This window comes from Calypte anna, chromosome 10, assembly GCF_003957555.1.
Source record: "Calypte anna isolate BGI_N300 chromosome 10, bCalAnn1_v1.p, whole genome shotgun sequence".
NCBI classification, from domain to species: domain Eukaryota; kingdom Metazoa; phylum Chordata; class Aves; order Apodiformes; family Trochilidae; genus Calypte; species Calypte anna.
In genome coordinates, this window is record NC_044256.1 from 11,272,244 (window position 1) to 11,297,102 (window position 24,859).

At 38.3% G+C, this 24,859-nt stretch overlaps 1 protein-coding gene across 3 annotated transcripts; it reads left to right on the forward strand.

The window, feature by feature from the left end:
* Positions 1–911: 911 nt before the first annotated feature.
* On the forward strand, positions 912–13,569 carry DTWD1 (DTW domain containing 1). 3 transcript variants are annotated; one of them, XM_030457300.1, is made up of 7 exons: positions 912–1,050; positions 2,734–2,885; positions 3,696–3,977; positions 5,008–5,151; positions 6,417–6,687; positions 10,082–10,326; positions 12,851–13,569. In XM_030457300.1, the coding sequence occupies exons 2-6, from the start codon at positions 2,736–2,738 to the stop codon at positions 10,309–10,311; spliced, it is 1,077 nt and encodes a 358-aa protein (XP_030313160.1). In that variant the 5' UTR covers positions 912–1,050; positions 2,734–2,735; the 3' UTR covers positions 10,312–10,326; positions 12,851–13,569. The 3 variants fall into 3 exon arrangements, with proteins under 3 accessions (XP_030313160.1, XP_030313158.1, XP_030313161.1); XM_030457298.1 differs by having other exon boundaries at positions 10,082–13,569; XM_030457301.1 differs by lacking the exon at positions 2,734–2,885 and having other exon boundaries at positions 10,082–13,569.
* The last annotated feature ends 11,290 nt before the right edge of the window (positions 13,570–24,859 follow it).

The window sequence follows — 24,859 nt, forward strand, 5'->3', positions numbered from 1 at the left end:
TCAGTCAGTCACAGTCAGTCTCAGTCAGTCAGTCAGTCTCAGTCAGTCTCAGTCAGTCTCAGTCAGTCTCAGTCAGTCTCAGTCAGTCACAGTCAGTCTCAGTCTCAGTCTCAGTCTCAGTCTCAGTCAGTCTCAGTCAGTCACAGTCACAGTCAGTCTCAGTCTCAGTCTCAGTCTCAGTCTCAGTCAGTCACAGTCACAGTCAGTCAGTCACAGTCAGTCTCAGTCTCAGTCAGTCAGTCTCAGTCAGTCACAGTCAGTCTCAGTCAGTCAGTCAGTCTCAGTCAGTCTCAGTCAGTCTCAGTCAGTCAGTCAGTCTCAGTCAGTCTCAGTCAGTCTCAGTCAGTCTCAGTCAGTCACAGTCAGTCTCAGTCAGTCAGTCAGTCTCAGTCAGTCACAGTCAGTCTCAGTCAGTCAGTCAGTCTCAGTCAGTCTCAGTCAGTCTCAGTCAGTCTCAGTCAGTCTCAGTCAGTCACAGTCAGTCTCAGTCTCAGTCTCAGTCTCAGTCTCAGTCAGTCTCAGTCTCAGTCAGTCTCAGTCAGTCACAGTCACAGTCAGTCTCAGTCTCAGTCTCAGTCTCAGTCTCAGTCAGTCACAGTCACAGTCAGTCAGTCACAGTCAGTCTCAGTCTCAGTCAGTCAGTCTCAGTCAGTCACAGTCAGTCTCAGTCAGTCAGTCAGTCTCAGTCAGTCTCAGTCAGTCTCAGTCAGTCTCAGTCAGTCTCAGTCAGTCTCAGTCAGTCTCAGTCAGTCTCAGTCTCAGTCAGTCTCAGTCTCAGTCTCAGTCTCAGTCAGTCTCAGTCAGTCTCAGTCTCAGTCTCAGTCAGTCAGTCGCGTGCTGCCCTTCATGCCCGCGCGTGCCGTCGCTAAGGGCCCCTAGCAACCGTTCCCCGCCGAAAAGCGCTCTCCCGGTCACGCTCTTCCGGCCCCCGCCTCCCCGTGGCGGCCAAACCCGACACTTTGGTTCCGAGGCCTGTGAGGGCCGCAGCGAAGCCGGGCGGCTCTCAGCACCCAGCACCCGCCCGCCGAGGGGCCGGGGCCGCGGGAGCCGGTGAGGAGCGGTGCGGGGCGGTGCGGAGCTCCCAGCCCCGCCGCGAGAACGTCGAGGCCACTGGGATGGGGGGGGAAGGAGAGATCAGGGAGCGCGGCGCGCAGGCAGCGCATCTCTGGCAGCCCCGCGGCACATGGAGGCTCGGACGGCCGCGACGGGGGTGGCGGGGTCCCGGGGCCGTGCGTGGGGCGGCTTGGCAGCTCTCTCCGGGGCGGGTCGCGGCGCCAGACCGCGGCTGTGTCGGCCGGCTGGGCCGTCCCGCGGTGGGTGGCGGCTTTCTGCCCTCAGAGGCCGCGGTGTCCCGGGGGGGGAGAGGGGCCAATCGGTCACGGCCGGCCAGCGGGAACCGCCGCGTTATTTTCCGCCAGACACAGCGGCAGCTCCGCCGGGTGCTGCTCCGCCGCGTTTCCCATCGCCTGCTCCCTGCTGCCCCAGGCCCTGCTCTCCGCGGGAAGCCGCCGCGATGCCCGGAGCGGCGAGAGGAGGCGGGCGGGCGGCGGGCACCCAGAGGGACCTGGGCGCTGGCACCTCCGGAGCTTCACACTTGGGCCCCGTGTCCCGAGCGAGGCTCCAGTTGACAAAAGAATCGTTTTGGGATGTATGGAGAATACCCCCTAACATCAGAGATTTCTCTGGGGTTTGGAGATGAGGTGCTGGTAGCATTGCTGGTTGCAGTCTTAAGATTTCCTCTCTGAATTGAGATTTGGGTCGAACGAGTCTCTACAACTCCCTGAAAGGAGGGTGTAGCCTGGCGGGGGTTGGGCTCTTTTGCCAAACGACTTTCAACAAGACAAGAGGGCATGGTCTTAAGTTGTGCCAGGGGAAGTTTAGGTTGGATATCAGAAAGAATTTCTTTACGGAGAGAGTGATCAAGCATTGGAATGGGCTGCCCAGGGAAGTGGTGGATTCTCCATCCCTGGAGATATTTAAAAAGAGACTGGATGTGGCACTCAGTGCCATGGTCTAGCAACCTCAACGGTGGTTCAAGGGTTGGACTCCATGATCTCTGAGGTCCCTTCCAATCCAGCCAATTCTATGATTCTATGATACCCTACTGCTGTATTTTTTTAGCCTAAGAGCAGCGTATCCCTTGTCAGGGTCAATAGAGGAAAGTGTCATCGGAACACCACAGTGCCAAAAGGCACAGAAAAGAATCGGTTTGCAGGCAGGGAACGCATCTCAAATGGCAGGCCCTTACTCCCCCCTTTGCTTCTTGAGGAAACTCGATAATAGTATGGGTTATCTGAGATGTAGAGTACGGTTTTTTTATATCTCAGGGACATTTAAAAGCAACTTGCACTATAAAGCTTGTATGCATATTAGATTTTGTGTCTATCTGAATGGGCATCCCTGACCTTTCAAAAGTTAGAGGTTGTTGGCAGGCCAGGGTTATCATAACATGCATGAGTAATCAATTTTACCAGACAATAACTAATTTTTCTGGCATTAATTCTAAAAAAAATTTGCAAATTAACTCAGGATTTTGTTTTTGTTATTTTTCAATTAAATTACACTTGGTTTTATTTAGACAATTAATTTTGGATCACATCTCAGGAATTGTTGTTTGTTTTTGTTAAACATGACTGTTTTGCTACATCATTTCACAAGTGTGATCCCTGACATGAAAAAGTAAACCTAAATTAGCCAAAAGTAAATACTGAGACAGGCTTTTTTCCTTTTAAGTGATGCAGCACACAGTGCAAAAGGCAATTTATAAGTACTACTGCAGGCTGTGGGCTGCTGTGAAGACCAGAGAGTACAATCAGAAGGCTTTCACCAAAAATCTGACTTTGCCTATGAACTGCAGACAGCAATACTACTTCTGTCTGGACCAGGTATGGGCATGCAATTATGTTTCTGCTCCATCACTGTGAGTACACAGTGAAAATTTCACGCCAGCTGCAGAGAATGAAAGCCTTAAAATAATGTGTCACTGGTATTATATAAATACAAACTTGGAGAATGGGTCCAGATTGTGTCAGCGTATCCCTTCTGGTATCTGGAGCACTGAAGCCTTGCTCTAGCACTTAAAACTAATTTTTCGTCCTCAAGCCTTGCTCGTGGAAGATTTGTCATATCTGGCAGAGTTCTGTCAGCAGGGATTTCACTCAGGTAGTTTGGTTTGCCCACATACAGTCAATGTCAGGATAGAGATACACATTTTTACAATTAACTCTTCTCTAATAGGTTTCTGTCCCCGAGACATTTAATTCATTGTCAATAGTCATGCTGAAGACTGGAATGGGGCTGCCCATCCAAGTAAAGAGTGTCTAACAGTGTCTTTTCTCAAGCTCTTAGACACTGATCCCACCATCAGAACAAAATACAATTCTGCAAGAGATAAGCAAGTGGAATAACTTTCCTTGGTAAAATGATTAATTTACATCTACGGGCATTAAAGATACAGATCTCAAGTTCTTTCCAGCTGTTTCTCCAATAATTTCCAGAAATCTGTTTGAGTTTTGGTGCTATAGCAACTGAATCAGATGATTTCATTATCTTTGCTTTATAGGAAATACCTTTTTGATGAGTATTTTTTGCTAAATAGATAATACAGAGTAATTTCCAATAAATTAGTTAACTTTTACTTAATGAAAAAAAAACCTTGATATTTTTATTTATTAGTTACATCTTGTCTGTTTCAGCTAACCATGTCTTTAAATTCATCTACACTGTTAAATGAAGAAAACCCTCAAGGACCAAAAAGAAATGCTGAATGTTTGGAAAGTCTGGAATTACAGAGTACCTCATCATCTCCAGATAACCCACTTCAACAATTACAGTTAGCATCACAAGAAGTACTTGAAAAGGCAAAAAAGAGTGGGAGATCAAAATGCCCCCGATGCAGTAGTTCCAGGATGTTTTATTGTTATACATGTTTTGTTCCTGTTGAAACTGTCCCCACCAAAGAAATTCCAACTGTGAAGGTTAATGTTTCTTATGGATTTTTAAAATATATTTTAAATATTCTTGTACCTTTTAGTCACAGGGGACAAAGACCAGACAGTCTGTGACCATTTGTTTTCTGATTCATTCTCCATAGACATGCATCTTTACCACAGCTACAGTTAGATAAAATTATTGTTCTTTTTTGAGGAATTATATGTACACTTACCAATGTTCCAGTCCTCACATAAACATTTATGTATCTGCTAATGAGAAATCACTCAGCTTCTCATCCCAATTCCTGCTGTCAGTTCTCTGAAATTTCTGTATAGTGCTCGTACCTTAGTTTTCCATTTCTAAAAAAAAAAGCCAGAACAGAGCATATTGTGAACAAAAAATAAGATTTTTCCATAACCAAGAATGAATTTTGCATAAAATGCAAGCTAAAAGGTATTCCTAAATGTACTGGTTGTGTAATTCCTATAGCCGCCCTTAAAATGTAAGTAGAGTATTAAAAGTATAAAGGCCTTCAGCTACAACACTTGGAGAAACCAGCAAAGAGGAGTGAGACACATTTTCAAAATTATATGGGAAGTAAAATTTTGAAGACACTCTGTACTTTGAAAGAAAATACTTAAGAAGGACTTTGGAAATTTGACTTAGTGTATTTAGTGTATTTTCACTGAAATAGCCACTTTTTCCAATAGGGTGAACACATCATAGAAATACTTATTCTTATTGAGGACCATTACATTACTCAAATTAAGACCACTTCATGTTTTCCTTACTGATAGTACTTCTAGAGGCTTTACCACACCACTACCAGCATTCCAAATTGTATCCATTGCATAATCTGGTGTTTACATGAACTGGACATAACAGGTGCTTATCATTTGCCTCTAGTTTATTTCTAAACCTGTTAAACAAAGGTATTGTCAAAAATGTTCAAATATATCTTCATTACATACATAAGGATTTCTCCTGGATTTTGCCTACACTTTTGTACAACTTTTTGTACCTGTATATATGATCATAAACATTGCTTATTTATTTTTTTCTTTCTTACTATAGTTACCTTTGAAGATTGACATTATTAAACACCCAAATGAAACAGATGGCAAAAGCACTGCTGTACATGCTAAGCTCCTGGCACCCGATGATGTTACAATTTATAAATACCCTTGCATTCCAGAATATGAAGAAAAAAAACATGAAGTAAGAAATTCTATATAGATATCAAGGCTTTGTGCTGAAGAGATGCAGAGGTCATCTTCTGCATTTCCTCCTCCAGTAGTACCACAGTCTGTGGGGGGCACAGGAGGAGGGCACCATTCAGTTAATTCTCCCCATCTTACGCTCTCTCAGGGCTCAAGCCTACAGATGCAGTGTTTATGCACTGTCTCAGAGCTTGGGAAAACTGTAGTACTATGAAATCACCTTGAATTTCCTATGTTTGCCACCTTGGGTAGCAGATAATTCGTTGTATACCATTAAAAGCATTTTGCCCAGCATATGAAAATACTCAACTTGCAGCAAGTTAAAGCAGCAGTTAGGTGTTGTGCTTGTCATATTCAGCAGCTGCAGTGTTTTAAACTGCCTTAATTTTTTTTAACATGGACAATTAGAGAGAAAACCTACTGAAATGTGACTATTGCCTGTTACAGCACAGAGCCTGGAAAATGTTAGTTATGAACTTGGATTTATATGCTCACTGAAATGGTGTGATTAATCTGACATTAATATTTACACATTTGATATAATAGTTAACACCTTCATCATTGTTTGACTACATGAAGAGAAGAATAATACATGTACATTACAGTGATGTTATTTTCTTCAAGGAAAGAGCCATCAAGGAGAGCATAGGTAGCAAAGAGGCAGGAAGCTGAAAAAAACCTGAAAGAGCAATGGGGAAGGCAGGCAAAAGCAGGAAAAGACTGCAGTGACTTTATATTGTCCAGGCTGTCCAAGACACAGGTTCTAAATGCTGCAATAGGCTACTGAAAAAGTACTGAATAAGGACATCACTGTCATCTTCATATAAGATATTTGTGGGACCTGCAATAGACGCAAGGGCAGAAGAAATTATTTCTTCCAATCACATTTATAAGTGAAGTTAGACACTTTTCCTTACGGCCTTCCTGACCCACATATTGCAGTGGCTAGTGAAATTTGAACTTCCTCAGGGCTGACACAGTTGTCTTGGCTATAATGTTTTTAAAAAAAAATGTTTTTTACACAAGTATTAGTGTTGGTAGTAGAGACATAGAGGTGACAGCTAGCTTAAAACCTAGTAAATAACTTTATTCATTACTTTAACATAGTATTTTAGATAATAGGTTTTAGGAGATGCTCTTTTGTCTTACCCTGACTTAAATGTTGGTGTGTGGGAACAGAAAATTCCTGGTTTTTAATGAAACAATTCCTGGTGTTTTCTTAGATTCTGTTGACACTCAGATTTCTTTCTTTTCTTTATTTAGATAGCACTTATATTTCCTGGCCCCAATTCAGTTTCAGTAAAAGATATTGCTTTCCATCTCCAAAAATACACTAAAGAAGGTGTTTACCATAATGATGATGACTGTTCCAGAGAACCACTGCATAAACAAGCAAAAATAGAACTTGAAGAAAAAAATCTAAATGAATGCATCTCGGGCAACAGGAGTGAAGGCACTAGACTGAAGAAAATAATATTTATTGACAGCACCTGGAATCAAACTAACAAAATAATAACTGATGAACGACTTCAAGGTAAAAAAACCAAAGTTGATACCAAGGTGTTACTGCTACAGAAATGATTAAAGGAAATGTATATCTGCATAACAGATCTTAGTATTATATAATGTATATACCCTCCCACCTCTGAGAGTAAAAATTTGTTTTGTGTCTGTTTCATTACAAGAAGTTTACAGTTTTATAAATAACACCACAAAAGATAAAAGAGCTTAGCAATAATATTCGATTTCTTTTGAGATAAATAGGAGTTTGAAAATACTTGCTTCAGTGAAGAAAATGCACTTAGTTGGGAGGCAGGCTGTTGCATTTAAATGAGATATTTATATATAACCACTTCCTAGCCCCTGCCTTGCACTAGACCCTACAAGGAATTCCATGGACTTCTTACGTGAAAGATTAATGTTGCTTTGCTGTCTAGTCAGTTTATTAAAGTATTCCACACGTTAGTATAATGCATTGGCTAATTAAAATCCTGTTACTATGTATTTAGTTTAACAAAAAACATATTCTATCAAATAAATTCAGGTATTACTGTAAAGCTTACAGTAACTGGAGGTTGCAAGTTATTGCAAAGCATTTGGAACTTATTTGAAAACAATGAATTTAAGAAAAGTAACAGGCAGCCAGGGGAACTGAGGATTGCTGGGGAAGCTTATGCAGTCCAAAATTCATGATTGCTGTTATTTTGGAGCTCTTGAAGAATGGTTTCCAGTTACCCCATGTGAATGCTGATCTGGTGGACTCCTAACCACGTTCCTCAAATTTCTCTATTCCATCTGTGTTTCAGTCCTCTTGTTTCCCCGAGCATCTTACAGGATTGCTGTAAGATATGACTACTGTCTTGCAAGTCTCTCATCCACACCCAGGGGAAAACTTTACCCTCCATACAGCAGGAATAACAGCATGTGCAACCTGTGCATTCTTTGCTTTCCTCAGTGTGTGTTGTGAAGGACATAAGTTGCATTAATATTCCCTTTAAAGGCTGCAAATTTGCCTTCTAAGATGAATGCAGGAGACTTTTTTAGGGATAAACAGATTAATTTGTTATGTTGTGCACACAGGAAAAATAGAGATTTAATTTTTCAGTTCAACTACAAATGAAGTCATCATCCAACAAATATCCCTCATATATTAAAGTTCAAAAAAGAGTGTTCATAATTCCAAGTAAAAAGTAATTGTTCTTACTCAGAAGGTTCAAGTTACAAGAAATACTAGATGGAAAGCCAAGAAAATTTAAAGAAAAGCCTTGTGTTTTGCTAGCCTGCATTTATAGAGTAAATTTAGCTAATTGTACTACAAAAAAATCCTAATTGAGTACATCAATCTTAAAAAAAAACAAAACATCCTAGAAAACTTGGACAAAAAATATTTTTGTATCTTGGAAAAGTAATGTAATATATCTTTAGAAAGCAAAACTAAATCAGTTGTGTTAAAGACAGGAAATATTTGAAAGTTCATAATGTTTAGGACTGATTACTTCCTTAAAAGTGATCACTAGATAGAAAGGAAACGGTTTCATCCAAGCTAATGATTACTTTTTTGTGTGAGTGATGAAGCTTATTGGCAACATCAACATGGTCGTTAAAAGAACAGATTGCTTGGGTACTTCTTCCTGTAAAGTTGATTCACTTTATATTAGCCAAATGTCTTGCTTTATTAGCTTGTACACTCTTCAGCAGATGTACGATTCGCTTCGTATTATTAATTTGGTTTTAAGTTTCTGTGCTTGTTGTCCTTCCCACAAGAAAGCAGTAGTCTTAGCCCATGCACAGCTAGGATATTTAAGAAGAGTAACTTGATGTTCTCTGAGGCAAACTCCTCTCATCCTCTTTTTCTGAGAAATCTCTTGTCCTCACATTCTCATCTTCCTTCCCTCAAAATCATATGAAGCAGTGTGATGCAAAGAAAAAGTGGGAGTTCTGTCATGAGTTTCCACATTCTCTCTAAAATAAGATATGCTGACATAATTCAGGAGGCCATAGCAGAGAAAAGGTGAATCCAAGGTATGTAATCCCCCTCTTCCTCAGCCAAAATGCTTAAATTACTCATCAATCTTGGAAATTTAGATTAGAAAAGAAGCAGAGTTCCTGCCTGAAAGAGCATTTTCAAACGGTTACCTCTTCAGGATAATAACAGTATAATTAAAATAACAATAGGAACGTTAGTAAGAGCTTAAACTGTTACCAGCTACCATAGGTACAAACCATACTTTTCAGCACTTGTATTTGTTAAAGTAGTGAAATTCCCAGTTCACTCCATGAAGAGGGACAAAGAGGTGATGGAAGATCCAGAGTTACTTCTGTTACAATCTCCTGTGTTCAGGTGTTTTTTAAAAAAAAAAACAACACTGCAGGAGACACTTCCTTTACATTGCATAGTACCATACGTTACAAGCTGCAAGGCAAACAACCAAATCCATGTTCCAGTTACACTAGAAAGAATTAAACATAGTTTGAAGTTGAAAAGTACAGAATTACAAGCGTGGGCTATAGAGTAGTTTGCATTGCCAAATTTGGACTCTGCTGAAACTTCTCTTTCCATAACTTTCCAGCAATTCTTAAGCCATATTGTTATTATGGTTGTATTAAATCATCATATGACACACACAGTATCTGATTTTAACATTAGAAAAAAGATTTTTACAACCCAGTCCTGGTACTATTGACAGGTGCATACACTATTCTCTGTAACCCAACTATCCATCCTGTTTAAAAAGTGATTACGTGTGAATCTGTTTTCAAATTTTTAGTAGTTTGTTCATCTTTAATGTAAAAAAATCAAAATACTTATTTGAAATTCATCTGAAAAATAAAGCAGTCACAGAGACTACAGTTGATAAAAAGATTTTCATATACCATAGTGACCAAATTTATTTCTTTCATCTCAAGTGGAAATACTTCTAGTTTCTAATAAAATTAATCCCAGTAAGACTGCAGTAACTTAACCAGCATAAACAAAAAGTGTCTGGCTCTTAGCAAATACTCCTCAGAGTTCAGCAAAACTAACAGTCACAGGGATTCTGCTCTGCACTTGAAAGGTATAAGCTTTGCTGAGGAAGTGCATTAATAATTTTATGAACACTGATGTGTCTTTGTATGTGTGGGCTTCACTCACCCCTCTCAAGAGACCCTGCGGTTTACTGAGTGCTTTGAGGCGATATATATGAAAAGATAACCTACAAAATTTCATGCTAATCTAGAATTTAGAGCACTTTTTCATCATATTTCAAAGTGATCCTCAAAGGAGGGTAAAACTGCATCCATTTTGCGGATGAAAAGATGCAGAAAAATATTTGCATGCAGGTATCTAGCAGGGGAGCAGAAAAGTCAGAAAAGAAAATTAAAGATCTGTTTGGCATCCCATCCACCAGTCCACACTCTAATCTCTGTCAGCTTTTTTTTTTTGACAGGGTTGCTGCAAATTGAATTGAAAACAAGGAAAACTTGCTTTTGGCGTCACCAGAAGGGAAAGCCAGATACATACCTTTCCACAATAGAAGCAATTTATTATTTCCTTGTGGACTATCATCAGGAGATTTTGAAAGAGAGCTACAAAGGACAATATGATAATCTGCTTTTTTTCTTTTCGTTTATGTACACATTGATTAAAAATGCCAAGTGTTGTGCAGGAAAAGAATAAGATGTCTATCTGTAGGTAAGTTACACTACAATGTATTTTGTTTCTTTCGTAGTCATAACTGTACAAACATAATGATTTTTATCTGAAATTTGAAAACAGATTGTTCTCTTAACCCAGGCTTGAAGTCAGAATAAGATTCTTCAAATATGCACACACACACACACACACACACACACAGAGCTGCTAAGTATATTGTGAGTTCATATGCCAGGCAATGACAAAAATCAGCAGTCATGTCTCAGTATTATTGAAATAACACATTTCTTATTCATTTGGTTCTAATTGCTATTGAGGGGTTATTTTGGCTTTTTACAATGATTAATGCTATTTCCTTTGGTATGAATTTTGATAGTCTTTTGACATTTCCATCTGTTCTTGTATTTCTTAAACAAAGATTGCTGTAATATTTTTTTTTAATCATACAAGTATAACAGATTGAGAAGGAAACTTTCACCCACTTTAAACAAACAAAAATAAAATGAACCCACTGACCTAATGTTTTACAAGAACCAGAGAGAAAAATCTGGGAGGGGGGGAGGGGGAGTTACATCCAAGACATATTTCCCTGAAAACATGTTTTTTTATTTAAGCAGCAGAGGTCAAATAAAAGCTTATATAAGCTGTTCTTTGTTACTTTTGGAAAATAGTTTCATAAGGTTAAAAATGGTTTCCAAATTTAAGTTTTGTGTACCTCATTTTGTATGAACAATGAGAATTAAGAACCTATTCCAAAAGTAGATTAATTTTAATTCTCAGGTGAAATCAATGTACAGAAAAAATAATTTGAAATCTGGAACACTGTGTCCAGGAATTGGGTTCAAATTGTTGTTCTTCCAGTGCAACCTCAGTGTAATGTAATAGTCAATATTACAGCAATTGACAGAGGCATGTCCAATATCCATAATTAATTATGGTCTGTTTGTATTCCTGTGATAACCTTTTATGAGGGCAGTAAGGGGGTTATTGTTACTTCTGCTGCAAATCTGTTCTGCTGGTTCCCCCTTCTCTCCTATCTCCTGCTTTCCCCTCTGTACAAGTATTTAAATCCTCTATTTAATTTCAGTACAGGTGTAAGAAGCTAAATCAAACAAGTCATCCACTTCACACTGAGAATGTCTCAATGCCTCTGATTTGCTTTTCCAGCTTTGAGGCTAAAGAAAAGTTTTGTTCCACCAAATGAAAGCGATCAAGTGGTTAATCCTTTCAAGTGCAATTAGCAGCACTGACCTCCCCTGTTTTTCAAAATGAGGGTCATGGGGAGGTAACGACCAGTTCTGGGGCTTTTCTTTCATATCAGAATACCCCTTCACTAACTATCTCTTCTGTTTCCAAAAACATCAGAGAGAGTAAGGGGGAAAACAGGCTTCCACTTCCATTAGCAGTAACTTAAACATCCATAAGTTAAAGGGGGAGGAAAAGGAAGAACAACTTTATTTATCTCTTTTCACAACAGAGGACATCTGGCCTTCTGTAGGGAGGCCTCAGATAACAAAAAACCTGTCATTACAAACCTCCAAGATGTGTTCAGAGAACCATTTTACCTGCAGTCTGGCTTATTCATTTCCTGCCACTGAAGCCATCTGCTTTTGCTTATTGTGGGTATTTTTGTTCTTTGGCCAGGAGCATGAAGTGGCTTCACTTGAGCATGCCTGTATGCTTGGTCAGAGGGAGGATTTAATACTTCTTTCAAAATTAATAAGAGAGGGAGCTGAAAAAAAAACAATTCTCTTTCTGGAAGGCAGCACAAAAGTCATCCAACCCAAGGTTGAATAAAGGGTCATGTCAATGCACAAGGTAAAGATACATTGAGATTGAAAAGAGATGGCAACTTCAGATCTACAGCTGAACCTTCCAAAGCACCTGCTTTAAATCCTTTGCTACTGCTTCTTGTGATTTGTTCCATTTGAGTCCATCTGGTTTTCCACAGAGGCTTCTTCAGGCCCAATTGCAGAGCAATGCAGTGATCTGGTTTTGTTTTCTCTTCCACTGTTTCAAGTATTTTACCAGAATGCTTTAGAAATCACCCATTGAGGTACTGAATGATTCAGCATATTTCCTGAACTGATATCCCTTGCCTTGAGAGACAGTAGCTGAGTAAAATTCCAGTGTTGTCATATTAGTAGGAATGTTGACTTTGACTGTTGACACTTATTAATACCAACAATCAAAGTGTTTGTATGAAAAATGTACAACATTCTTCCTGTTCAGTTGTTGGTAAAATTAACACATTGCAGCCATTTTTAGGATTCTGAAGGGAAATCAGATGCTGTAGAATTCTGAAAGCAGTGCATCACAGTAAGCTTCTAAAACATTCATAACGATATGGTTTCTTTACCACTGCTTGCCAGGAAAAAAACCAACAAATAGTTGAGTCCCACAGAAAAAGGTGGGAACTACTTCTCTATTGCAAAAGAGACTGTATTTTTACCTCACTGGAAAATTTTGTCTTAACTTGAGCAATACTGGTGCTGTTAGTTAACACATTCAGATCAACTACTATTTACCACTGACTTTTGGGTGGTATTTACCACTGACCCAGACCATGGGTGTTGCAATGAGTTACTTGGAAACACACCACAGAAGAGGGAAGAGAAGAGAATGCCTCACACACAAGTATACCCAGAGTTGAGCCCTACTTGACCTGTGTCCATGTGCACTTTGCTTCCCTTACCTGTAGCCTTAATTTCTGCCTCTGAGTAACACATCTCTGCATAGGAAGCTGGGCTCATAAGCCAGTGGAACTCAGCATGGAATCTAAAGGCTCTTATATCAAAAGTTCTGATGGTAAAATTTCTGCTTTTCCAACAATGGGGACAGAGGAGCTATACAGTAGTGTGTGTGTGTGTGTGTGTGTGTGTGTGTGTAAATAATGAGTAAATGTATTTACCTCCCTCCTAGCAACTGATGTATTACAACACAAGCCAGGGATTTTCCTCTATCCCATTTCCGTCTTAGGGAAGATAAATACAAAGAAAATAAATGTGTGGTGTCAGAATTTACAAAATTATAGAATAAACTGTTACATGCACAGAGCAAGTATACACTTGAGATAAAGACATAACCAAGCCTGTTGACGTACACAGATCAGCAGATTGATTTGGAGGCACTGTGCAGTGTGAGTGCTGTAATAGCCTTCCAAACCAGTGAAAAAACAAATATTATTTCACACTATTCTAAGTATTGCTGCTAATGAGTCTAGTGTAGTTCCCTGCTCTTGTATCATGATGTGTCATGTTCTCTTTGTATCTCCAACCAGCACTGAAGTATTAGGTTTCAAAAAAAACCAAAGAACAAAAACCAAAGCCTCACACAAAAGTAAAAAAAAACCTAACCAAAAAACAAAAACAAACAAAAAAAGAACAAAAAACCCACCAAACTGAAAGCTACCCATTGCTGCAAAACCAATTAGCTGCAATAAAGTTAAGCACATCCATCTGAGCTTAACAGGGCATGCCAAAAGAGACCAAAGGGTTGAATAGGGTATTACAAAACAATTAAAAGAGTAAAACTGAAAAGACTTTTAGGTAGTGTTGAACTACACAAATTTTTATTTACCCGCCCAGAAGAAATGCCATGGATCATGCTCTACCATGCAGAGAAGAGAGGAAGAGCACACCCACCCCGGTACCAAGAGAAAAGTTTGCTTCAAGTACTCATACACATGAATGCCTTAAAGTGAGCATGAACATCATATGACCCTGGGAAGAAAATTCACAGTATACACAATGCAATGTGTTGCTTTCTTTGCTGTCTTTTTGCTACTTACTGGAGAATCAAATCAGAGTTAGTGTTTCTCTGGTATTTTAGTTTTTATTAACAGTATGGAATTACTTTGCATCTGTCTTGATTTGTGCATTTACTCTATTTTTATGCAATTTTATTATAAACAAGAGCATGTAAGCCTGTTCATGTAAATTTTGCAATACACCTTGTCCTAACAAACGGAGATTAAGACCTGGCCTTTACTCTGTGAGAATATGCTTTTGTGCATATGATTTGGAATAGCTTTAATAAAATAAGTTGTCTGTGAAATAAATAATACCAACTCTTCATATTTTGTCACAGTTTATGACTCATGATCATCTTCAGCAGACATGCTTGTCAGCAATGATTGGATATAATCTCTAGGCATATTAATGTCTATTTGTATTAACATCAACAAGCCCTGGTTTCAAACATACTTTAGGACTCTTGAGGCTTCCATCATAATGAGCTGGGCTGGTTTCTATATGGAAAACTAATTCTATTCACTTAAAAATTAAATTATAAGGAGCATTCATTGAAGTGTCTCATATAATCAGCAAGTCTTTTTTAAAACTGTACTCAAAAATGCCACCCTCACAACCTAAAGCTCTGCTGAGTACAGCTGCTGAAACTGTTTGCTTTGGAGACAGATTTTAATGAGTTGAGTAGAATCAGACTCTTCGTAAGTCTAAAAAAAGTATCCTTTAGCATCTTTTCTACAGAACAACACTTGGTGTTCCAACAAGAAAGTTTACTCAAGCTGAAAATACAGATTTAATTTCAAATGTTGCTGCTAATGCTAAATAAAAATTCTGTATATCAGAAGAATAATAAATGTTTTGCTTCTTTCAAAGATTATTTTTGAGGCTTCAGTTTCATGACTAAATTATTTGCCAAATGTAGCATGAATTCCAGCTGACATGAACCTGCATTTTCTAGTGATTAATGGATGCAACCGAAACATTATATCTAGTTTTCTCTGTTCACAGACTTCCTTTGGGCCAAATCAGTGCTGCCGAGTCTTTTTTTTTAATTTTTTTAAATATTTACAACAGACAAGGAAGCAACTTGATACAGCTTCAGTTTTCAGAACTACCATGTAAAGCCTCTCTGTCTATTTAAAGCAGTTGGATTGTGCTACTTCTTTTAACCTCACTCATGTCTAAGTGTGTTTTGAATGTTGGCTTCAATCTGCATACCTATGTCAATTAAGAGTACCAAAATGCTTGCCTTCCCTTCTGTGATGACTTTGCTGGCAAAAAAAATATAACAGAAATCTTTACATTGCCAAAAGCTTCCTTTTTTCCATGAATATGGCTTACTTTATCTTGGGAACTCATTTAAAATCCATGCCTGAAGCAAATGCCAGGGAATTTGCCAACAAAACTGTACTGCCAAACTCTTAAATGCAGAACAATCTGATATCATAAGCATAGCCTGATATTGCTCATTTTAAAAGGAGAATCCACTGAAAAAATATAATAGGGTATGAAAGAAGAAATCTTGGAAGTCCCTGAAGAGTAGCCCAATAGATTCAAGCAATCAAGGCAACGTGCAATACTGTAGCAGTTCCAACATATGGATGGTCCTGTACGCCCAGGATTTCTGTTTCCAGGCCCCTGCAAAATTTTGCCCTCTCTTCCTAGGCAGTGGCCATTTCCAGTTCAAAACGTGCCCTTGTACTGACAACTTGTGAGCCATCAAGTTTTGAAACTGCATTTTTTGTTTATCTCTATGTTGGCACTTCTCCTGTGAGAAGCTAACGTTTTACAACTAACACTACTGAACTTTGTCATTATTTTTTAGTACCTTTTTTTGCTTTCCAGAATTCCAGTATTGGCATGCCAGTGGTAATAGAGCTGGGATCTTCTGCTGAGTTTACTATGTCATTTGCACCAAACACCAGAGCCAAGTCTGTATCTGAGACAAAAAGGAAATATATTACAAAATGTGTTATTATGAAAGGAAAAGCCACTGCTTCAAGTTATCAAGACACCACCAAAGCACATTAATCAAGCATACAATAAATGATGACAGTTTGTTGTTTTATCTGAATGAAAAAATTAAGTCCATCTGTTGCTCTTCAAATCTAGGATCAAATCTTGGCAGTTACATGTGCTAATAAAAACTATTTTAAAAATTTTGTGCACTCTCTGTGTAAGATAACATGAAAATAAATACTCCTAAGATTTAAGAGGCAGTCTTACGCAAGGCTCTTGTGAGGTTGCTAAACAGAGTGCGTGTGTGGACTCTGATGATGACGTCCATGATGCTATAACATTCAGCTTATTTCAACACTACTCTCTTATGGTCCAAACATACTCTCTATGTTCTGTTCAGTTCCTCATTCCATGGCTCTGCATGCAAGAAACACTCCATTTGCACATAACCCATTGTAGGTCCAGGAATTAATGTTTATTACTTCAAATGACTCCCCCATATGACAACCCTTAGCTTGGGTTGAGATGCTAGAAAGTTAAAAATTACTAATAATTGCAAAAAACCTCCACTCACTGTGCTCATGAAGGGTAGATTTCTAGAGTAACTGCTGAATATCAAATTTAGCATAGTTTAGAGCTGTAGGACCAACACTATCAACTAGGTCACCCTTCATCTCATTGAATCCTCCAAGGAACTCTTACTGAGTTTGGGAAATGCAATATCTGCAAAAGCAGCAGTGGTTCCTCTGCCAAACACTTATCCATGTCCCTACTAATTCTTGGGGTTTGTTTTTAAGTTTTAACAGTTTGCCCCTTAAGGTCAAGTTTAATGGTGTGAACAACCATCCAGTCTCCTGGCATCCTTATTAAAATCAGCATCATGTTCAGCTTCCATTTCTTTTAACCTTTTTAACCACACAGTTGGCTGTGCCAACCAAGAGCCTGGCAACCAGAGAATGGAAGTTTGTTCTGGCTGTGCCATTTTCCTATCTTCTGCAGCAGCCCTCCAAGTGACTGAGGTGTTTGAGTGTAAGGAATTTATTCCACTGGTACATGGAGAATAGCCTTGAGGTGTAAGATTAGCATAGATATTCTTTGAGTAAAGATGGGAATTAAAGAAGCCCAATACAGAAAACTTTGGCTTCTCTGCTGTTTTTAAGTCCTAAAATGCATATAAATAACATGTCAACAAACTTAAAACATCAGATACAACAATGCAAGCAGATTAGCCTCACTACAGCAATGAAGCTACACCTATTTTAAATGTTTATGAAAAATAGATGCATCATCTTGCCTTTCCAGAGTGACTGTACAGGGCAGACAGTAAGTCAGAAACATTTTAAGATTTCAACCTAAAAGATTCAAAACAACTAAGTGAAAATTAAAACCACAAATCATTAACAGTGAACATTAATTTTTTTGTGTGTTTTTTAACATGGCAGCATTCTATTTGGACCTCACCATTTTATTGCAAATAAAGCCTCTGACCCTTTTAAAAATAATTTCTTTTATCTTCAGAGGAAGAGTATATAAACATCTTGACGAATAACAAATTTCTAGGACTTTGAGAGTTTTCTGTTGGATTTTTTTAATGTGACTATACAAAAACAACAGCACTTAACATTACCCTCTACAGCAGCCTGCTTTGCTGGAGGAGGCACTTTGGCAGTTCTCTTTCCTTTTTTCCATATCCTTCTCCTTCCAGAGGCCCCTCATCATGATGACCCATCCATTTGGCTAAGGGCTGCATGCAGCTGCAGCTGAAAGAAGCCAACTGTATTCCTGGGTCAGCTGGAGAAGTCTGCTTGATTACAACTGTGGGTATATACAGTACTACTAAGGCTTGTAACTTAGAGGATAGAAAACCTCATGTTTCAGCAGAGGTAAAAAGCAGATCAGCAGGCTACACAGCAAGTGCTCAATAGCTTCAGGCAACCCAGTACATAAAAACTAAGTATTTTCTCCTATGTATTTGGAACCAGATCTCCTGCTCACATGCATTCATAAAATACTATAATTTTTTGCAGTTTGTTATAATGAAAGAATGATTAGTAAGCACATTTCAGCTTAGAGGCTGTGCTGTCCTGTAGGTGATACAGGTGAAAACTGAATGCCTTCTCACCTCCATTAATATTTTCCATCTGCAGTTATCCTACAGGAATGAAGCTCACCTAAAATAGCATGACACAAGCTTTTCTGGTTTTGTTGTAACTTGAAAATTAATGTTGGCCAAAGCTTGCCATTCTTAGACAAATCTCAGACGAAATAGCTTATTATCATGCCCAAATCTTAGCAGAGATGGATCACCCATTTTTAGGAAGAGCAAGAGACACATCTTATGAGAATTAACAAAAACACAGACACATAGTGACTTCAGTAATTTGATCTCATGTTTGTTATAAATCAATATCATTCAAAGAGAAAAAAATATCCATTTAAGGTTTGTGCCCAATTTTTTTTATATTTCCACTATCTCCTGGCTGTACACAAGAGGCCTCATTTATTCATTTATTCATTTGATAAAAAGCCCCAGCAGAGTTCACAGATATAAAGTGAGCCACTGTTCATTCTGTTCATTAAGGTGGTCAAATCATAAAGAGTAGGTCTGATTTACATTGTAGCTGGAATATTCCTAAACAGTAAATCCTTAGAACACCACCAAGTGGCATAAACCTGATTATATTAAGATTTGTATAGTCTTAGGTCTAGGGCTCTGAAGAACCCTTCTGCCCTGTGCTGTGTCATTACAACAGGATGAGGACTGTAGTTCTGTCAACATGTATGCTGTATTATCAAGTGTGATATTTATAATTAACTAAGGTTTTTCATTAATACTGTAACATTAATAATAGTTGTAATTCACTACATCAGGAAGCATTCCACTTCCACATCATACATCCAGGACACTATTCAATGTGTTTACTGCTGAGAAGTAGGCATAAATGCACAAGCATTTTTTTCTTTTTGAATACATCTGGACAAAAAGTTTCACTGAAAGCACAGGAAAGAAGGAATACAACCTCATATTTTGTGACCAAGCATTTGTTAATAACCCCCTTTTAAGCTTAAATTGTATTTTTAATGTCTATAATTTTCAAGTCTCTTACATGTTTGTACCTCACTAAAATAAAGGTTAATACTTAGCACCACTCTGAATAAGACAAGGAAAGCAAAATCTGTGCCCTGAAACAAAATAATGGATAAAAGTCTGCATCAGTGACAGCAAGAGGAAGTGTTAAAGTGAAGCTGAGCCAGGTTTTACTCATGTGTAGGCAGCTAGTATGCATGTAAAAGACTGGACAGGCTTAGGCTTTCAATGGTGCTCTGCTGGAAAGCTCTGGAACACTCCATCTTCCAAGGAAGCATAGCATACACTTAAACAGGAATGGATGATTAGGCATGAAGTTGACTAATGATTCTAGAGGTCTGTATTTACAGGCAAAACCTGGGTAAGGATGATTAATATCAGATGAGACTCAGGTGGCATGTACGGAGAGAAAAGGTATTTAGCAATTTTAATATTTAGCATGAACTGGATAGATTCAGCAGAAGTGGAAACAAGAGTCTGATGTGATTAAAGTGACAGCTCACAGTGAAATATGCAGAATGTTGTGCAAGACCCAAGGTAGCTTGAAAGGCCTGCTCTGAGTATTTGAAGAACACATAAACTGAACTCTCACCCAGGGCAATGACAGTCAGACTCCTCTATCATCTCACTATCTAGGTCTAGTCCAGCTTCAATGCAAATTCTAACAATATCCATAGGTTTCTTTCCTGCTGTAAATGCTGTGCTGTATTCATTCAAGAGTAACATTCAGGAAAGATCTGACTGTGGCCTAAATGTGAACATATTAAATGAGCATATTGGTCAAAACAACAGTTCCCAGTCTGTTAGAAGAATCCCAAAATAAATACCTCATTTGCTGCAAATTCCCATGTAGTTTGTTTGGGAAGACAGACTGCATTATTCTTCAGCTCATTAAAGTTTACTTTAACAAGCTGTGAAACTGATGCAGCAATGGTTCAACAGTTCAGTATTCCACTGCCTTTTTTTTATTTTTTTGAAAGCTTCAGCATTCCACTTGGCACAAAAATCATACATTTCAAACAGATTCTCAGAAGAATTTTTGCCTTTGAGAAAACCTTGTTTTTCAGCCCTTCTAAACAACTATTCTCCTCCCTGAACCACCTTAACTTTTTTCCCCTAGCAAAACAAAGATGTTCTTTGTTTAAATAACAACTCTCCTCTTGCTTCTTATGAAACAGCACTTTTCTCATTTCCTCAAAGTCAGTTGCTGGGCGAGATCCTTCAGTGAAGGCCATTCAGTGCTTTCTAAAATATTAACTTACATTGTTGGTTTTACAAGTAAATCACATTACTGTTATTGCTTTTCCTAGCTGTTTCAAAGTTCAGTTGCCAAGTTCACTGGACTAGGAGCTGTTTACATACAGAATGGCTAGAACGTGGGCAAAGGTATGCAAGTTCTCTTATGGTATAAGACCACCCCTCTGATCTGAAAGAATCAGCTCTCTCAAGGCCAGGAATTTAATGTCCATGCCAATATGTGAGTGGCAGTCACTGCTGAGTCCACCATGCCTGTGACCAGCTTGAGACTGAACTGTTAGCATGTGTACATGTTAGCATGTACATGTTTGAGCTATAGGTAGAGGAGCTACTAAAAAGCAGGTTAAAAACAGGTAAGGGCTCTCCTAGTACACTTATATTCTGCTTGCAATCCTTGAGTTGGCTGCATCTATACAGCTTCATGCAGCCCAGACATATTCTGATTTCTTTGCTGTACCTGGCAGTTAAAGGAGTTTGTTTGCCAAATCCTAATTCTAGAACACTCAGACATCTATGTAGTTGTCACAGCTTCATTATTTACTAGCACTAAGAACAAAATTCTAAAATTCTGTCAGGGAGCCAGTCCAGTCATCCAGTTTCCTACAACATCTTATTTCTAAAAGTTTCCAAAAATAGGTGCTCCATTCTCATTTTACATAGAAAAAGGGAAAAATTTAGTGGTATTTCCTTACCACATATGCAATGTCTGACAGAATAGTTCCATCCAGAGGAGCCAATCAAGGCTCTGTTTGGCATTTTAGAAACAGCTACACCTACATCTATCTGCCATCGTCAGGCTCTGCAATTAAGCACCATACAAGGGAAAGAAAACAGAAATTCATATTTCAATACATTTTTTCATTCCTAAAATATTAAATAAGCGAAATCAAAGCAACTGAAATTTAATTTGAGCATCCAGTTAGCAGAAGGTTGTTATCCATGTTCATCAATGGGTTTGGTGATGTAAGCCTCCAGAATTTCTGCTGAAGGATTATACAGGCATAACAGGAGCTGAAATAATTTGTTGTTTTGCAGGACAAGACCTTTACTCTCATTTATTTCCAAAACTTGTCCACAGTTACACCAACAGCTATAATTACATATACATCTGACTGCATAAACTTCCAGAGCTCATTTTACAGTACTGATGCTCTCTAAAAAGTTTTGGATCTCTGCAGCATGGTCTCTGGGATCCTGCAGAATTGTTACAGAATTCCTATAGGGCTAAACATTCAGCAGAGTGCTTTGTTGATTCTTCATAATTTATGCTAAATGTTTTCAGCTAACATGCAAGACTGTGTTGTGGCTAGCATTCAGCAAATGCTGGATGTCCATGCAAAACTATTTCTTTGCCATGAAGGGGCTCAAGAATTGCTAGTTGATAGCAATTAAGTCCATCTCTAGTCATACTTCCTGACTTCTATTTCAGCCTTGTTAACTGTGGGAAAACAAAAGCAGTTTAATATATGATTGCTTTGTGGTAGTAAATAGGACAAAGCAAGAGGAACATAGGAACAGCTGTAAATCACTGCAGTGAGAAATAATTTATACACCGGGGCCTAATTTTAATTCCTGCAGTCACTAGTTGTTCACATCAGAACCTGAAGAGTAAGGCTGTATGGAATTTAAGTCAAACCCTTAATTAAAAGCCTCTAAAAAATCCAGCAAAAGAATCCTTGAGATAAACACCAACATTTTTCCTAATCAGTATGAAAGCCAGTCACCAAACTTCTCTTCCTTGTGTTCCAGTCTTTTGAAATTTATGAAGCTAAGTTGTGTAAGGCTACTTCCTTCCCCTAGTTATGAAGCCAAGAGAACTGGCCCCCAGACTCCTCCTAGGATTCAAATGTATTTTGAGGAAAACAATAATTTACCTCTAGTGAACTTCATCCTGAATTGTAAATGACAGACTGAAGTAAAGAGTACCCAGCAGTTTTCCATAAGCCACTAAGGGACCACTGAAAGCCACAGCCCAGTACAGTGCCCAGATACAACACTGAGAACCTTGGCAGAAGGGTGAACAGAAAAGTGTGGATATTCAAACACATACTCAGCAATACAAGGAAGCTGCTGCTGCCAAAATAACCCGACTGTGAAATTCAGCTACAAGTTGAGGAAGGTCAGAGATTTCAATTCCTTTTGCAGTGGTAAGACCTGCAAAATTAAATTATTTAGATTCAAAATAAAATATTATATTGTGTTTCATACTCAAAGCATAAACAGACCATTGAGCAAGAGAGGACTGTTTACTTTTTAACGTTGTTTTCCATTTCTTACAGTGAAATAGAAATATAATAGTTATAGAAAATTTTAATCTAATTTAAGTCTTTTCCAAAAATACACTGCTAGAACATTTTGGGATGACAGCTTGTAAGAAATAAAGCCAAAACAGTTCTTTTGAAGCCACTGTTTCTTATGCATGGGAGAGTTGTGGGGATCATTCGACAAAGTTTCCAAACACATTTTGCCTATGGACAACCAGGGCAGGCAAGATGCTTCTGGCCACATTAGAAGACCACCACAATCTAAATGACAAACTGGCAAAGAAATAACACCTTCCCTGTTTTTCCCTTACCATGTTTCCTCAACATCTGAGAATTTCTATTTGGCCTGCATAGTATCAGATAAAAAATCCTCCTTAGAGAATCCATCATTAAAACTACATTTTTCAATTATTTATTTTCCAAAAAATTAATACATTCTAATTCAAATGAACTGAGGCAGTTAGTAGATTCATAACAAGAAAAGTGTTTCACCTGAAAAAAATGGGAAGTTCCAAAAATGTCTAAATTTCAGTGCTTTTTGGAAAAAACTATTCAGAATAGCACTTGACTTCAACGAAATTTAGCCTTTTTATCATCAATTAAGAACTTTAAACCCAAATTATACTTCCTCCTTATTTGAGTGCCACCTTTAGGAACTGACTTTCATAATATATTTATATAGAAAAATAATAAAACTTAACAAGGATGCTGTGAATTGAGCACAGACTATAGAAGTGTATTGTACCCGTTGTGCCACCAGGGCCTTGGCTATAAACACGTGTACAAGCATTTCTGGAGAGGATTTCAGGGCTCCTACTGCTGCTTGCTCCTAAAACTCTGACCCCCCAATCATATCAAGAGCATTCCCAAATCCAGAAGTGTCTGGACTAGACAACCCTGCCAGCATTCCAGCAGAGCACACTGCTGAGTTGAAACACACAAGGTGAAAACCAAAGGAAAAATTAACATGTAGCATTGCTGTACTTCAAGCTTTACTCTTTGGAAAGGAACACAAAGGCATTTAAAAATCTTCAGGAGGACTAAGAACCAAGAGTTTATCTGAAAGATGAGAAAAATTTCCTTTTCATTAATGCAAGTGAATACCCATGTCAGATTATAAGAGTCCTGCACATTCCTCCCTCTGCATTTTCTGGTTTCTGTATTTTTTGACAAGAAGCTACCAAGCAACCAGGACACTAATTAGCATCCCAGCAACTCAGCTCCAGGATCCATTGACATATATTTGAGAACATGTTTTCAATTATCATCAACACTGACATATTGTTTTCTAATATTAGTCTACAATGCCTCAGTTACTGCCTTATTGTGTATTGTTCTCAGTCTTATTTCTTAATACTCTCTCCCAATAGAAAAATGCTTATTGCACTAGTTCAAGCTTGAAGATATTACACCTTTGCTAGATTTGTACTGCAGCAGGCAAATTTAAAGCTATTTTAGCCATTATTTTCTTTATAGGTTGAAATATTATATTTTGTCAAACTAATTATGAAGCTCCAATCTTCTCCTATTTTATTTGTTTTTATACAAAAAAATCCAAAAACTGTTCCTGCATTTTAGGAATGTACTAGCCATTTTAGTCAACATGTGGTCTTCCTTCTTATATCTGAAAAGCATGTGCTGTCATAGCTTTAAATAACAAACTGACTTTCAACCTGCATCACTGAGTGAGTTTGAAGTATGAACCAAAATAATGTAGTCAGAAAAATCCATGATGCTCAATTCATTCTAACTGATTAATACAGCAACTCAACAACATTCCTAGAACACTCAAAGTCCAAAGACCATGTGTTGGCTGGTATCATCAAGAAATATTTATGGGCTTTCAGAAGTTTAAGGCCAAAGACTTGAGTTTGACAGAAGAGAAGTTGTCATACAAGGATATTAACAGTGCTGAGATGAAGCAAATTTATAGATCCTGTTTCCTGAGATGATCTGTGGTTAAACAGAATACTGAATGACTGTATTGATGTGGCTTCTACCACAGTCTGTAGAAAAGATTCAACATTACAAGCAACATAAACTTCCCAGAACACATCAAGTATTTAAGTATTTATTTGTAAGACAAATGGTAAAAAAAAATGCTAGCTTCTGTGACTTTACACCTTATCTTCAAGAAGCAACAATGCAACATATAATTTTGATTCAGTGTTTAATTAGTTTAGTTATTTAATTAGCTTCTTGTTGACTCTGAGCTCTCTCAGTCTTAGAGGCATTAATTACTTTTAATATATTTT